Source organism: Macaca mulatta, chromosome 6, assembly GCF_049350105.2.
Source record: "Macaca mulatta isolate MMU2019108-1 chromosome 6, T2T-MMU8v2.0, whole genome shotgun sequence".
NCBI lineage: Eukaryota > Metazoa > Chordata > Mammalia > Primates > Cercopithecidae > Macaca > Macaca mulatta.
In genome coordinates, this window is record NC_133411.1 from 141,320,506 (window position 1) to 141,337,774 (window position 17,269).

General features: G+C 45.1%; 1 protein-coding gene across 6 annotated transcripts in view; it reads left to right on the forward strand.

Moving 5' to 3' along the window:
* CARINH (colitis associated IRF1 antisense regulator of intestinal homeostasis) overlaps window positions 1-17,269 on the forward strand; it is a 70,925-nt gene that overhangs the window by 6,570 nt on the left and 47,086 nt on the right. For all 6 annotated transcript variants that reach the window (XR_013418513.1, XM_015140732.3, XM_015140731.3 and 3 more), the window contains exon 2: window positions 6,251-6,358. Coding sequence is in view for 5 of the 6 variants with exons in the window: in XM_015140732.3 (XP_014996218.1) it covers window positions 6,251-6,358 (108 nt within the window). In the remaining variant the exon portion in view is untranslated. The remainder of the gene's footprint in view (window positions 1-6,250; window positions 6,359-17,269) is intronic.

Sequence of the window (17,269 nt, forward strand, 5' to 3'; positions counted from 1 at the left end):
ATGCTTATACAAATATTTTCCTACAACTTTCTAAACTGAAACTCATAGGTAAACCGCTCTCTATAGGCAACCACAGATATCATATTGGTGTGTTTTTCTGGACCCTTTCCTATGCTTATACAAATATTTTTCTACAACTTTCTAAACTGAAACTCATGGGCCTCTTTCTATGGTGTATACACACACATATGCATACATACACACACATACACATCCATTAAAGTGGAATATGTACCATAATTTATCCATTTTCCATTCATGGGCATTTAGGGTGAAAGTCTTGATCTTTTAATAATGGAATTTAATTCATTCTTACTTATTTTGATCACTGATAAATATGGTCTTATTTTTGCCATCTTGTTTTGCCATGTATTAATCATGCATTTTTTTTCCTTGTGACTCTATGGATTCATCAAAGTGTATTTGTCCTCTGTGTCTTCTTTCCTTCTTTTTATTCAGTGAGTTGGAAGTTCTATATCTTACAATAGGCCATCATTTAGTTCTTAAGCTTAGATAAACTTGTATTTTTGTCTCTCGCAAAAATCAGAACCAATAACCTCCTTCCAAATATAATAATTTTTTTTTTTTGAGACAGAATCTTGCTCTGTCACCCAGGCTTGAGTGCAGTGGTGCAATCTCGGCTCACTGCAACCTCCACCTCCTAGGTTCAAGCACTTCACCTGTCTCAGCCTCCTGAGTAGCTGGGACTACAGGTGTGCGCCACCATGCCCAGAAAATTTTTGTATTTTTAGTAGAAACGGGGTTTCACCATGTTGGCCAGGATGGTCTCGATCTCTTGACCTCGTGATCTGCCTGCCTCGGCCTCCCAAAGTGCTGAGATTACATAAGGATGTTTTCACGTCTCTTTTTCCTCACCTTTCCCCCACAGGCACATATACACGTAGGTATCTGCCCAGGAATAACCTGAACAATTCCAATTGTTATTAATTCTTCTTGTTTCAAAATACACTTTCCTTTTTCTATGTTAGAAATATTAACAATTGCATTAGTCTACAATCTAACCTATTTGTGCAATTGCATATTATACCAGCATAGGAAAGTTTAAACATGTATTTCTTTTAGACTTTTCATTGACTTGCTGAAAATTTGTAGTGAATTGTATCTTGAGTAATGCTTCTCTGGGTCTCTTATTTCCCAAAAGTATACTTTGGAATCCATGCAATTCTGATCCTTGTTTGACCTTTGCTGGCACAAAGGCATTCTGAAATATTTGCAAATGCTAAAGTCACTTCCTCATGTTTTACAGAGTTTACTTTAGCTTGGTGAAACCAAGTGCAATATGAGTTTGTTGTAAGCTTACCACTAACTAAAGATTCATAAAATAGCCCTGCCCTAGGGTCAGGGACTAGCTAGAGGAGCATGAAAATAGTCTTTGAAGATTCAGCTGCTGGATGTTTTACACCAAAAAGCTGAAACGTTTTAACTATTTCAATATTTTGTTTATAGTACTTAATATTTGTGAACATGAAGGAAAATGGGCACTCTTATAGTAAAACTGTGGTTAAACTAACTTGGATGGTGTTTGGGCTCTGGTTATCAGAAGCTCCTTAAAGTGTCCATACCTTTTATCCCAGTTCTACTTCCAAGAATATGTCCTAAGGCATGTTTTCGTAGGAGGTTATTTCAGGTGGCGCAGGGTAATTCTAGTTGGGACACATTTGCCACATTGTCTAACACTGACTCACAGTGAGAAAGTTATTCCCATGCTCAATTCCTTTTCACTCTTCTGATCAAGAGAAGGAGAAAATCTTTAGCTTGGTGCTAGCTTGCCTTCAACACCTCTCTCACTAAGCCTCTCTAATCTCCCATTTTATATAAAAGAATGAGCAAAGGGAGAGCAGTATTTTGACTCTATTTTAACCACAGTATTTTTTTATTCCAATAAAACATATTATGATTGCCTTCATTTATGGCATATGATGTTGGTTTTCCACTTAAATAGGTTTGGTTTGCTTTTTTTTTTTTTTTTTTTTTTTTGATACTGAGTCTTGCCCTGTTGTCTAGGCTACAGTGCAGTGGCACAATCTTGGCTCACTGCAACTTCTGCTTCATAGGTTCAAGCGATTCTCATGCCTCAGCCTCCTGAGTAGCTGGGACTACAGGCACGCACCACCACGCCTGGCTGATTTTTTGTATTTTTAGTAGAGACGGGGTTTCGCCATGTTGCCCAGGCTGGTCTCGAACTCCTGAGCTCAGGCAATCCGCCTGCCTTGGTCTCCCAAAGTACTAGAATTACAGGTGTGAGCCACCATACCCAGTCAGGTTTGCTTTTAAAATACATTTGTTTAAGGACAGAAATGAGTTGATTTAAAGAGAAATGTTAAGTACATTACAGATGGTAACTAATTATAGCAAAATAGTAATGGCAATGCATGGATGTAGGAAATAGGACCCTAAGGAAATAATCAGAGCTATAGACACAGATTTATATCTAGGGATATTCCCGTAGATGAGGAGGTTCCTACCAATGGCTTATGTTACCATAAAGTTAGAAACTACTCAGTTGTTCAGCAATTAGGGATTGGTTAAGTGATTTTTTCATACTTTCATATGATGGAATACTACCATTATGAAAAACTATATTTAATACATGGAGGATTATATACTGTTACATAAAACTGGTTATAAAAGTATATACAGTATTGTAATTTTGTTAAAAATGAAGTGAGTGTGAGTGTGTGTGTGTGTGTGTGTGTGTGTGTGTGTGCCTGTGCCAAAATCAATGGGGAAAAAAGACTAGAAGAAAATATTTCCAAATGTGTTATCTATGGATCATTGGACTACAGGAGTTGTTTGTGTTTTCCTATAATAGACATGTCACTTTTGTCACCAGAAAAAACAATATATCTATTTTTAAATTAACATGCTCCTAGGCCGACAGGACTACCTGGTATTTTGTCATCTGCAGGCATTCCTGGGTCCTTTCCTGCTCTTACAATTCACTGAGGTCTCTGTGGCCCGCTGCAACATCATGGGGAAATAGTACCGTTAAGACGCCATTGTCATCTCTCAGTACAATCCAAGGTACTTGGTTTTGGAGTGTGCATATTTATATTTTTGGAGTAGAATGGGAGAATGTTTCTAAAATTCTCTCAAATAATTTTTATTGCTTTTTCTTCTTGACAGCTCCATTAAACAGGACCAAATTAGGATCCCATTTTTTAAGTAGGTCTGGATTATTAAGCAAGAATAGAGTAGATGCTGAGTCTCCTAGTTTCTTGTTTAGTCCTTCTTTAATTTCTACATTTTCTACTGACCATGAAGTTTTTAAATGTTGGATTTAATCATGGTTCGGCATCAGCTAGGTTAGAGATGTGTATATTTAAATCTGGACCCCTCCCTTCCAGAATTACAAAATCTCTGGTCACGGAAAAAAAAAAAAAAAATTGCTGCAAGACTTAATGCTTAGCAGAAATAATTGCTACCTTTTGCCTAGTAAAAATTCCCCAAGTATTCTTTCTTAGGGCTTGTTCCTGGAGACTCATGAAATTTTTTGTGGGAATGGGGTTGGCAGGTTAAGCAAGTTAATGGTGTGTCTGTCTGGGAGTGCTCTACAGCGCTGGTGTGAGCTTCCTCCTTCTGTAAAAGTGCTGGGCTCTAGCCAGGGTGAGCCAGCCAGGGCCTGAGCCTGAAAGAGACCTGCTGTAGCATTCCAGTACCATCTGCCAGATTGCAGCAAGACCTTTGACTGGCCCGCTCTTCCCCTGCTTGGGTCCTTCAACTCCACTCCTCTCCATCCCCACGGCCACCACTGTGGTGCAAGCTCTCACACCTCTTGACTGAACCACAGCAGTGACCTCTAGCTAGTCCCTGCCTCCCCTTGCCCTTACGTCCAATCTGGTTTTTCACAGGAGCTAGTATGTCCTATTGTCCTACTGCTGCTGTAACAAATTACCACAAAGTCAGTGCCTTAAAACAACACAAATTTACTATTTTAGAAGTCCTGAAATTAAGGCTTTGGCAGGGCTGCGTTCCTTCTGGAGGCTCTAAAGGAGAATCGTTTTGTTACTTTTTCCAGCTTCTAGAGGCCACTGCATTCCCTGGCCCAGGGCCCCTTCCTCCTCTTCGAAGCCAAATCTTTCTCATGCCACATCACTCTGAGGCTCCTCAGATCTCCCCCGCCTCCCTCTTATAAGGACACTGGTGATTACACTGGGCCCACCTGGATACTCTCCAATTCTCAGGATCCTGAATCACATCTGCAATGTCCCTTTTGCCATGTAGGGGAACATACACACAGCCTCCAGGGATTCACACATAGACATCTTTGGCAGGGCCATTACTCAGCCTACATAGATAATCTTTTAAAAGTACACATCTAAATGCATTACTCCTCTGCCTAAGACCCTTGTATGGTGCTCCAGTTCTCCAGGGTTAAGGCTCAAACTCCTCTTGTGGCTTGGAGTGTCATGCAAGGGTTGCCTACACTGCTTCTCCAGCCTCACCCTGCCTCCTGTCCCTGCTGACTGCCCACGATCCAGCCTGTGCACAGGGTGTGCTTTTGACAGGGACACTGCTTGATATGGTTTAGATGCATGTCTCCTCCCAATCTCTTGTTGAAATGTGATCGCCAGCATTGGAGGTGGGACCTGGTGGGAGGTGTTTGGGTCATGGGGCTGGATCCCTCATGAATGGTTTGGTACCATCCTGGAAGTAATGAGTGAGTTCTTACTCTGTTCAGGTGAGAGCTGGTTGCTTAAAGGAGCCTTGGCATCTCCTCCCCTTTCTTGCTCTTTCTTGTGCCATGTGACACGCCAGCTCCCCCTTTACCTTTCACCATGATTGTAAGCATCCTGAGGCCTGACCAGAAGCCAAGCAGATGCTGGTGCCATGCTTGTACAGTCTACAGAACTGTGAGCCAAACCTCTTTTCTTTTTTTTTTTTTTTTTTTTTTTTTTTTTGAGACAGAGTCTTGCTCTGACACCTAGGCTGGAGTGCAGTGGCATGATCTTGGCTCACTACAACCTCTGCCTCCCCAGTTCAAGCAATTCTCCTGCCTCAGCCTCCCAACTAGCTGGGATTACAGGCATGCACCACCACACCCAGCTAATGTTTGTGTTTTTAGTAGAGACAGGGTTTCACCATGTTGGCCAGGTTGGTCCCGAACTCCTGACCTCAGATGATCCACCCGTCTCAGCCTCCCAAAGTGCTGGGATTACAAGTGTGAGCCACTGCACCCAGCCTTAAACCTCTTTTCTTTATAAATTATCCAGCCTCAGATATTCCTTTATAGCAATGCAAAATGGACTAACACATTGCTCCTCCCCACACTCCATCTCAGGCCTCCCCCTAGACGAGGTCAGGCCTCCTGGAGGTGCTCTCACAAGGACTACATGCAATTCTGCTACCACACCTATCACAGATTAACATCTGTGCATTTATTTAGGTGATTATTTGGCTAATAATAAATGTTCCTCTTATGTAAGTACTCCATACAGGCAGAGACCATGTCTATTTCTTACCCATAATTGCATCCTTGGCACAGTGCCTGACATGCAGCTGTGGGCAATAAATGACATGGTTAGTAAGTCCTTGGAAATCAATGAATAAATGAATGGATATTAACAGCATTGTCATCGTGCTGTATCTCTTTTTCCCTGCTTTTTCCTCTGCTTGGCATTTGTCTCCTTTTCTATTGTTGCCTCCCTCCACTACAACAGAAGCTTCGTGAGAGCAGGGACTTTGTCTTGTGTGTTCGCTCCTCTCTTCCCAGGTCCTAGAGCAGTGTCTGGTCCGTAACACTCAATGGATATTTTGGGAATGAATGTCTGCAAGATGCTGAGAATCTCTCACAGAGTTTTCATATGTGACCCCTCTTTGAAATTGAGTATTACCAAGTTATTCATTTTAATGATTCAACCTAATTCAGTAATCAGGCAAATTGGCAGAGACCTAAAATATTTACCCGTCGTTGTGAGGATGAAATAAGTAAACAAGTGTGAGTTATTTAGAGCAGTGTCTGGTAACCACAGCCCTGTGTAAGAGTTTGCTGCTGTTGTTAAGAAATGCTTGACTTCTTATATCTTAGAGTTTTTGCTGACTCTGTTGCCTGTGTTGGGATCTCAAGCAGAAACTGTTTGTGGCCCAGCAGGTGTTGGCACTCGGTGAGTGCTCCTGGCTCTTGTGCCACCGTGGGGACCCAGGTCTTCCAGCTGCCTGAGGATATAGGAGGGGCTTCAGGCGCATGATTGGGGCCATTGCTTATGTTTTTCCCTTGTTTGGCCTGCAGGTGGCAGCACACCCTGGCCCCCCAGGCAGTCCTGAGGATGGCCAGCAGAGAAACAAGAAAATGGACTCCCTGGCTGCTGGAGAGTTGAATGCCAGCCACCAGCCATGGGTGAGTGGAGAGCCTGACCGGAATTTTTCTCTTATTTGTTCTGCATTATTTGTGTTTTGGTATATGAATTGCTGTAAGTCACATGTGTTCGATTTTGAGGCCATTTGTTGATTTTTGCGGTTTATTTACAAAAACAACAAACAATAGCAGTGAAACCAGAATTATTCCTGGAATGTATCAGAGAGTATGAGGGACAAGGGCGCATCCTCTGCATTGTAAGTGTGACTTCCCTTCCCCTCTGCATCTTAGGCCTGTCCCCTTTGCCATCCAAGGAGGAAGTATCCACCCAGAATAGTTCACCAAGTATGTGACAAGCTGGGAGGGTGAGGTGTTCTTTGCGGGGACCCTGCAGTCCTTCTTCCAGTCACTCCCAGGGTGGACTATTCTGCACTGCCACGCCTGGCCCCTCAGAACCCATGGTTTCCATCTGCCTGCCCAGGCCTTGCAGCCCCTTGGTGTACTTCTCCCGCTGACCCTCCCCTCTTCTTACCCCTATTAATTTCACAGCTCTATCTTATTTATCCCAAGATCCTATTTGTGCTGCATCCTGAGCACTTGAATGAGGATTGTTTATTTTCTATTTTGATCGCATTTGTTAGCTTTGTGCTTAGAAGAAAATAATTTCAGTTTCATAAATGGGAATAAGCCCTTATGTCAAGGACCACTACATCACTTCTTGGCATTCCAGTGAGGGGTCTGGTGAAGAGCTTCCCTGAATTTCAGTACCTTTCAAGGCCTCTCTTGAAAGAATGTGGAATTAATTTGGGTGGAGGCTTGTGCAAGGACTTTTTTTCTGAGTGTATTTGGCCAGTGGGCCAGTGGGGAAGCAAAGGCATGGACCAGAGAGAGGAACAAGGAAGAAGGAGAAGCTGGGGCTGCAGGATGCCATCTGCTGTTTGTACAGCTTCCCATGGCCCACCGTAGTGGCCACAGGGCACTGCTAGGAATCCTTCATGTGGCTGTTGCTTGCTGTTGGGTGACATGATTCAGAACTGTGTAGCTCCATGTCCAGTTCCACTCCGCATCTCACTCACAAAGCTCTAGTGTTGGGCTGTTGGGTTTTGGTGAAAGCAGGTGCTATGAAGAATGTATTGAAGGACAAATCAGTCCCTAAGGGACTTCGATAGACACAGTCCTAAAAACATTTCCGGGCTGGTTTCTTTTTTTTAAACACCAGTTAACCGTTTTCAGTTTAACTGTGTTTTCCTTCCTGAAACCTTTAAGTGAGACTAATTGGTATGATTTTTTTTTTTTTTTTTTTTTTTTTGGTATGCATTGTTTTTAGGGAGTTTCTCTACTTGTCAAGTCTGGGTTGGAGACAGAGATGAAATGGTTTTTTTTTTCCCCACACAGACCAAGCATGCAGAAATGGGAATGATTTAAGTTTGTCTTTAATTTAATTTCTATATATTTATTTTCCTTTCCTTGGGAAATAGAGGAAATATTTGGGGGCATTTTCACCAAATTATAACTTGTAACTTCACATGAGCCTGTCAGCAGGAATTTCTGTGCATGTTTTAATGCCTGGTTGGGGGAGACATGAAAAGACAACAGACAGTTGCCCTCAAGGATCCTTTGTTCTGGCTGGGGAGTCACAACTTTGTTCTTCCCTTTAAGTAACACCAAATACTAGAGCCCCAGGGGCAGGTCTCATCATGAATGCCCAGTAGTCAGTGCCTAGAAAAACCTAAGTCCGGGAAGACTATGAGACCTGGCCCTGGGGCTCTAGTAAATTCAGATGAGAGAAAAGAAGATGGGTGGTGTTTCCAGGCACACAGGTGTAAGAAGGTCCAGGGAGTACCTAGGTCCAACTTGAACATCATTTGGAGGAGTGCAGAGAGATTGTATTGGACAGGTTGGTTAATCAGATTTCAGTGGTGGTGGGAGTTTAACTATCAAGCCAAGGAGTTTGAATATGATACCATAAAGAATAGGAAGCGTCCGGGCCCAGTGGCTCACGCCTGTAATCCCAGCACCTTGGGAGGCCAAGGTGGGTGGATCACGAGGTCAGGAGATCGAGACCATCCTGGCTAACATGGTGAACCCTCTTCTCTACAAAAAATACAAAAACTTAGCTGGGCGTGGTGGCGCGTGCCTGTAGTCCCAGCTACTCGGGAGGCTGAGGCAGGAGAATGGCATGAACCCGGGAGGTGGAGCTTGCAGTGAGCCGAGATCACGAGACTGTACTCCAGCCTGGGTGACAGAGGAGACTCCGTCTCAAAAAAAAAAAAAAAAAAAAAGAATAGGAAACACAGTTAGCCCTCCATACCAGCAGGTTCTGTGTGTGGACCTGTGGATATGGAGGACTGACTATGCTACACCATTTTTTGTTTGTTTGTTTTTTGTTTTTGAGATGAAGTCTCACTCTGTCACCCAGGCTGGAGTGCAGTGATATGATCTTGGCTCATTGCAACTTCCGCCTCCCAGGTTCATGCAATTCTCATGCCTCAGCCTCCCGAGTAGCTGGGACTACAAGTGTGTGCCAGCAAGCCCGGCTATTTTTTGTATTTTTAGAGGAGACGGGATTTTACCATGTTGGCGAGGCTGGTCTCGAACTCCTGACCTCATGTGATCCACCCACCTCGGTCTCCCAAAGTGCTGGGATTACTGGCACGAGCCATTGTACCCAGCCCTACACCATTTTTTATAAAGAATTTGAGCATCATAGCTTTTGGTATCTGAGGGGCTGTTCTGGAACCAATCCCTTAAAGATGCTGAGGGATAACTGTAATAGGCTTCTGAATGGGGGACAACTGACTGTTTGAAATAGGAACTTTTATTTCCATTTTACATCTGCTTTTCAAATACTATCTTTTCAAATAATTCTCCAAGGTCACACAGTTGGTGGGCAGGGGTTGGATCTGCCAGCCTGCAGAGTCCATGTACACGCTCACCTCTGCACTGGCTTGCATTATCTCCAGACACAGGTTGGCCTGCATGTGACCAAGGCTCCACCCAGCCCTGACCTTGGATGACTCTGAGTCTGTACATAGCTGCATTTGCGTGTCAGCCTTGCTCCCTGGGCTGAACTGTTTATAGGGTGAAAGGGGACTTTGGGTAAGTCACTTCCCTGTCTTCATGAGGCTCTAGGAAAGCAGGGGCAGGAACTGAGCTAGGCCTCCATGGTCTGCACAGCAACAACCCAGATAAGTTCCAAGAGCTGCAGAGGCTGTCAGAGAAGCTTCAGAGCAGGTCCCTGGGCAAGTCTCCTCCAAAGTGGGAGCTGCAGGGCTGATGCGGATCTAGGCAAGGTAACAGCACAGCTGTAGTCACAGCACAAGTCGATTCCTGTTACTGCCCTAATCCTCCAGCATAGGCAGGAGGAGTTGGGGGTTTGAAGTTTGAAGTTGGAGGAGTTGAACTTTGAAGTTCTCCATGCATTCCTTTGTCGTTCCTTCATAGAGTATGCAGCAAATAACTAAGCACCTAATTGTTCCAGGTCTGGCCCTGGGCCCTGGGCTTACAGCAAGGAACAAAACAACCCAAGTCCCTGCCCTCGTGCCGCTTACATTCCAGTGGGTAACACAATGTTAAGGAGAAGTGAAGTAGAAGAGGAAAGTAGGGAGAGGGGATAGAGTACTAGGGCCAGAGACCTAGAGGTCCAGGAAGGCCTCTCTAAGGAGGAGCATTTGTGCAGAAACCTGGCATTTGAGCTAGCCAGGGAGCTAGCAGTGTGAATGTCTAGGTTGCAGGCAGAGGGAATGGCAAGTTCATAGAACTTAGGGAACATAGGGAAGCAGTGAGTAGGGTGATGCATTAGGGAGAGAGGAGAGTGGGAAGAGCCGAGGCTGCATGGGGCCAGACCTTGCCACCTTGCCAGCTATTGAAGAAAGGTAGGGTTTCTTTCTTTCTTTCTCCAGCTCTAAGGTATATTTCAGGCATCGTTCCTGGCTGACTGGCTCTAAATCTGCAGCCCTCCCAGAGAGCCTTTGATCGACCCAATATCTTCCTATATCATCCCTTTTCTGGCTGAACTAACCACTGTTCGTACAGCTATGAACACTGCCTAATACAGAGCTTTGGAGGAGGAGGAGCGTGCCAACCAGCTTTATAGGGAAATTAAATATGTTTTTAAGGTTGGAAAAGATGCACTTGGATATTATATTAAAACATTTCAACTTTGGTAGAAAGGGCTCCACCTTGGCCATGGAAAGGGCCTTTGTCATCACTGTTTCCTCCCCTAGGAGCTAGGAGGCTGGGTCGGTCTCCTCCTCACCTGCCAGCCAAGGGCCTAAGCTGGTCACCCCTTGCTTGACCTTCCTGGTCTCACCTGTACAATTCAGTTAGCAATATTATTCCTGCCTGAAGGGAAAGAGGACGAAAGAAATGATTTATTGAGGGTTATTTCTATGTTGGAGGTCTCTGATGCTCTGAATAATTTCCACAGAAGGTTCCTGGGGGTTGGGACTGTTCCCTGAGTTATGTCCGGGCAGGGGAGTGGGATGATTTATGTTTATTTTATGCATCCTCCCCTCTTTTTTTTTTTTTTTTTTTTTGCTTTCAAAACACTTTTACCTATGTCCTTGATCTCTGTAAAAGGGCTCTGTATGTTATAGTGGTTAAGAGCATGGAAAAACAGATGTGGTGCTGAGTGCCAGGTCCACCTTTGCTAACTTTGTCACTTTGGGCTTGTCCCCTAACCAGCCTGCTCCACAGTTTCCTGTTCCCACTGGTCTAAGATACAGAGTGGTGACCCTTGCTCCTGTCAGAGTAGGTTTAAAGACTACATAGGTGGATTTTTCCCAGAAACAATACCACTCAGAATTTTCCTTCAGGCAGCATAGCACAGGGGAGATGTCCACACACAGTCACACCTGTGTTTGAATCCCGGCTTTGCCTTTTTGCTTGTGGGTGGGTGAGTTGGGAGTGTGCTTGAAAAATTATTCAGCCTCTTCAACTCTTAGTTTCTACCTCTATAAAATGGGAACAAGAATACTTACTTCAAAGATTTGTGGTATGAATTAAACAAAATACCCTGTTTGAACTGCTTAACATATGTGTGCACATGGTAGCCCGTGGTAGCTATTTTTATCATCATCATCATCATCATCATTGTTAGGCATGTCAGTGGCCTCTACCAGTCTGTGGGTGGAAGCAGCTTTCAAATGTGGCTCAGCCTCATGGAGGCTGTGCATTTGCTGTGACTCAGGATTCTAGAATGACTGAGTCAAAGATCTCAAACTTCTCTTTGCTATATTGTTATTTGCAGTCACACTCACACACTCAGTTATCCAGGGTGAATAATTAAGTTTCTGTTGATGTAGGTTGCCATGCTGTTTATTTCCCTGTTTCTCTTCTGTTTAGTTCAGCGTCCTTCAAAGAAGACAATAGTTAAGTAGCTAAGCTATATTGAGGGCTTAGTATACTAAAAGTGTTACGTAAATTAGCCCCTTTCATTCATGTAACCAAATTTAGAAACAGTTTCAATAATGCCTAAGACTACGCTGCTACCCTGCAGCAGACCCAGGCTTCACATGTCCCATTCCAGAGCCAACACTGGCCTCTGTACTGCCTGCCTTTAAACAGGACAGTGGTTGAATTTGGTGACCTTGAGAGATCAGGTAGTCTAGTCTTTCTTACCTCCTTTCCAGGGTGAGCTGAGCATCACAGAGGGGGAAAATCTGTGATTTTCTTGAGAAAACTTTACAGCAAAAACTGTTGGCTCTGCCCCTGATAGCCATTTTTATGGTCTGGAGGGACAGTGGCTTCTTCCTAGAGCCCCTTTGCAGTGTCCCCTGGAGGCCAGCTGTCCATCCTTGAGAGCAGTTAGGAGAGCCATGTTGAGAGTGTGCTCAGTCCTCAGTTGGAAACCTGGAAACGCAGATCATGAGGGTGGTGTCCCACTGGCACATGGTGGGTGGGTCTTTCTGCCACCCTGGCTGTGTGTGGCATCCGGTGCGAGTGGTAGCCAGACATCATGCCCACCTGCCCTCGAGCTGCGTGCCTGCAGCTGGCTTCTTCCTCACAGATCTGCATCCCTTCGGCACTGGGGAGCAGAGGAAGTGGTCTGTGGGCCAGCTGAATTGCCCAGGGAGCTGAGTCACTGGCTGATTTCGGCCTGCCCTGCAGTCCCTGGGGTGACTATGGTGATAGGGGAGAGAAATCTGCTTGTCTAGGGGCCTTGAAGCCTGAGAACTCACACACTCCAGGAGGTTTCTTCATGCCACAAGCATTTACTGAGCACCTACTTTGTGCCTAAAGAGGCCATGCGAGAGCCCTCAGCATGGGAATGTGTGTTGGGCTGCCTGGAGCCCAGGTGACTGGTGGCCACCAGGGAGCTCCACTGCTCTTAGAAGGATCTGAGGCTGGCAGATGGGCCAGGTTGGTGTGCTACTGTTTATCTGAGCAGATTCCATGACAACCAGGAGATAAATGCCTGAGGTCAAGCAACCCCTGGAACAAGATTAGGTATCTGGGTAAGGTGGGACCTATACTGTGATTTGGAGACCCTTAAGTGACCAGTATCTTCTGGATGACTATTCAGTACACTTAATTAATTTGTTAATTAACTAATCCCTCATCCTACTCCAGAAAGGATTGAAAGTGATTCAATTCAGCAGGTGTTTTAGAGGGAGGAAGGCATCCTGAGCTTGCTCTGAGTGAAAAGCTGGGGTTTATTTAGGCCCCGAGAGGGTCATTTACCAGCTGCCAGCCCAGCTCCACACTCCTAGGGCTGGCTTCCATGAAAGCACAGCCTTTGCTGCCAAGGCTGGTTTGCAGCGTTTCTGTGATTGCCTCCTGGTCTCTTTGCAACAAGTGGCCCCGACCCCTTCCTGCCTTGACGCAAATCATGTGACTTAAGAGGAGCAACCTGACCTCAATTACCAGGTGCAAACATCAGTCACTGAGAGTAAGCAGGAGGCCTCCAGTGTCTCTGGTTGTTTTAGCCTCCAGCATTAAATATTAAGAGTGAACTGTTCAGGGTGTGATAAAAGCTGTGTCTCACAGTTTATGATTTCCAGTAAACCAGAGGGCTTAAAGGAAAGGCCAGGGACAGGTGAGAGATTCCAGACCTGGCCCTCTGCTGAGCTGGTAGAGCAATTTCTGCAGGAATGGGAGGGGCAGGGAGTGAGGCCACAGCTAGTAAAGATTTGCCCTCTTCTGTGCCACAGCTAGAGAGCCACAATGTCTGCTCAGCAGGGCCCAGGAAGTGAGGCCAGTTTCTGCTCCCAACCAGGCAGCTGCATGCACTCTCAGCGTAGGGATATGGGAAAAGGAAGAAGTGTGATGTGTCCTCACTGTGCTGGCCATTGTGCCTGCCTCCTGCTGGGTGTCAGGCCAGCCAGGAGCCCTGGGCACATTCCTCTATCAGTGTAGGCAATGGGCGGCTCCAGCTGCTCTCACAGAAAGCTAGAGGAACATTTCAGTATTAGGAGCCTGCAGACACATGGGCTGGGATTGCTCAGCATCTGGCCTTCATGGGGAAGTCCAGGCCACAAGGAAGCTGCAAGCAGGCAGCATATCCCACTTTGGCCTAGGAAGGGAACTGAGGTCCCCCTCCCAACCTGCAATGTCATGAGGAGACTCAGCCCTTTCTGAGTTTCTCTAGAGCACCTAATCTGACAGCAGTGATAGAAGCCATACATCAAATTAACTCAGCATGCAGTAACAGTGGCATGCATTCATTTAACAAGTATTTAATGAACACTTCATTCTCTGCCACACTCTGTGCTAGGTGCTGGGCATACAATAGCGAACAGACAAGGTCCCTGCTCAAATGGAGCTACAGCCTAATGGTGGAGATAGAAAGAAAACACAGAAATAAAACATTGGTGCTAGCAGTAAGTGCTCTCTAACAAATTAAAATAGACTGAAGTGTAATCAAGTGACTGACTGCTTTGGATTGGGTAGTCAAGGATAGCCTCTGAGGAAGTGGCATTTCAGGGGATACCTGAAAGAAAAGACTAGAAAAGAGCAGGTGAAAGAGCAGACTCTGTCCTGTCTGCTGTAGGTGCAGGAGAGCTAGAGTGACAGGAGGAGAGGAAGAATGTTCTAGAACATATAGCTTGGTTAACTTGGTGCTTCGGTGTTTGTGACACTTTTTTGCTTATTTTCTGAATTACGCTCTAAACATTCATTCACTAAAGCTTTATTGCATGCCCTCTGAGTGCCAGGAATTTTGCTGGATGACATTAAAATCAAGATGACTATGTCAAGTCTCTTCTCAAGGGGTGTCCAGTGTGTTGGGAGAGATGAGCCAGAAAACCAAGACACTGTGGAAGTACTGTGAGTGAGAGAATCAAAGAGGGCTAACAGGAGCATGTGGAAGGGCTTCCCAACTCCCCATGGGCAGTCTAGCAAGGCTCCCAGAGGAGAGGACACGTGAGAGGTCCTGGAGGCTGAGGAAGGTTAGCCAGGAAGAGAGTGTATGTCCCAGGCACAGAGAGTGGCCTGTGCAAAGGCCTGGAGGATAGGCTAAGCAAATGAGAGAAGGATGCTGGAGGGTCTTGGAGATGGAACAGGTGGCCAGGACCAGTCACAGAAAGCCTGGAATGCTCTGCTCTGGCGCCTGAACCAGACACTGGAGAATAGCTTGTAGAACGAAGACAGATTCCTAAGGGGCCAAGTCAGCAGCTGGTAAAGGCTGGAAGAAAGGACACTGAGTTTATGAGCCACTGTTCAGACCACTCTCTGGGGCTCCCTTCCTACCTGGGAGCTATCCCATGTGAGGACCAACACAGTGTAGCCATTTCCCAAATCAGAATAGAACTTTCACCTGACCCAGGCACCTAGGCAGGAACATGCAGGTATTTAAACATCCAGGTTAACACATTTGACTACTTGGTTTTGGGGGAGCAGGCATGATGGGTTAAGACCTATTAATCTAGAAGTAAACACTAGGTTTGGTTTTTAGGGCAGGAAGACCTTCCTTGCAAAATCCCTTTCTGGCAAGTCTCACTGGGCTGTAAAATTGCAAATGCACTGTTATCACATCCCAGTAAGTGCATGATTTGATTTTAAAGTAAGATAATCTTGCATTCATTCCAGCCTCATAGGGAACATACAGTTTTCTCCATCCTTTTCTCTTACTTACTCTCCTTCTTCTGTTTCCCTCTGTCATCTCTTATCCCCAGAGCCCCTGGTTATCTTTTTTATACACTCATTACTACTTCATAACACTCCAATATAGATAACAATACTTGATTATTTGGAAGTTATCTCAACTATACGTGAGCTGATGAAAACCAGGAAGTAAGCAATAAGCAAAACAGGCAGACAGAGAGTCCAAAGTCCAACATAAATTAACATTTGTCGAGGATTTGTGGACTTACTATGTTCCAGGCATTATGCTAACCTCATCACGGTCTCTATTTTGTTTAATCTTCTATTTGCTCCTGCAGATCCACTCTCCATCCTCTGCCTGCTCTGGGCTGGGAGGCTGACCTGAATGGGCCACATCGCTCATCTATCTTGCCTCTGGCTTCTGGTTAGATTTGGTCCATGGCCCTTTCTCCCCAACTAGGTGGCTCAGGGACCCAAAGGCAACTTCCTGGCTGTTCCCCCAAAGTCTCCCTCCAACTCCCAAGTGACATCAGATTCTGTAAATGCTGGGAAGTAGAGAAAATTCGGTACCCAGGGATTCTCTAACTAAACTACGGCTAAAATTAAATTTTAGGTGTTTTTGACACCCTTCCAATTAGCTGCCTCCTTTGGGTCCCCTTACCTATTTATTCCCTTCTTTCATAACTTCAGGTTAGGAGTGGTAACAGCTCCCCATTGTTGCTAGCCCCAAATGCTTCACTGTCTCATCTTCATTTCCCTAAGCCCTCCCCACATCTTTGTAAACAGTCCCAGTTCAAGTTCACCATCTGTTTCCTACCCAACTTGATGATACGATGAGGTAAGCACTGTATTAGCCCATCTTAAGACAAGGAACCTGAGCCCCAGAGAAGCGTAATAACTTGTCCCAGAACACACAGCTGGTAAACCACAGAGCTAGGTCTCAAATCCAGGTGTTTCTGATTCCAAAGCATGGGCGCATTTCGTCATTATATCATGTAGCTTCCCATGCCCTAAAGATCGTCTCCCCCAGAGATGTGGTGGTATGTGCCATGAAACATCAGTTTACTCTGGTATTTTTCCCAATCAATAACCATTTAAAAAGAGCAAACACTAGAAGTAAGTGCTTTCAAATAAATCGTGAGAGGTAACTGGTGGTGGTCTGGATGGAGAAAGGCACACTAACTATTCAAAATAGGCCTGTGAACTTCAGAAGCCTGTGGAGTCACACTTGCTGTGTGCTCTGCACCTTCCTTCTCTGTGCCTTCTGAAGGGTGGTGGCATTGACATCACCATCTGTGGGAGCTCACGTAAAGTCCTGAATTTGCCAGAAGACATAATTTGAGGTTGCCTAACATCACCACCGTGTAGTATCCAAACACCGGTCCTTATTTTAGTGGCTGGTTTTCTTGTTTAATTTGTGATACCCCAAGAACATGACAGAGGTTCTTTTTTTTTTTTTTTAAGTTCTGAAACTGCTGAGTCAGTTTGCATGAGGATATTACTTTTTTTAAGGAACTTTCAAAAACACCTAAAATTTAATTTTAGCCGTAGTTTAGTTAGAGAATCCCTCGGTACAGAATTTTCTCTACTTCCCAGCATTTACAGAATCTGATGTCACTTGGGAGTTGGAGGGAGACTTTGGGGGAACAGCCAGGAAGTTGCCTTTGGGTCCCTGAGCCACCCAGTTGGGGAGAAAGGGCCATTTTTACCCTGAAACTCTGTTCTGTTCATGTGCACTGTCCCAAGGTTCTTATGAAGTCAGCTCTTGACTGTCTTCACGACTTGTCTAGCAAGCTCTCCAATACCTTAGCCAGACAAGACCATAAAAGGCCTGCTTCACTTATATTTGACTGTTGGTAAGGTTGATCCTGAAATCTTTTACATATGTATTTCATTTGATAATTTTGT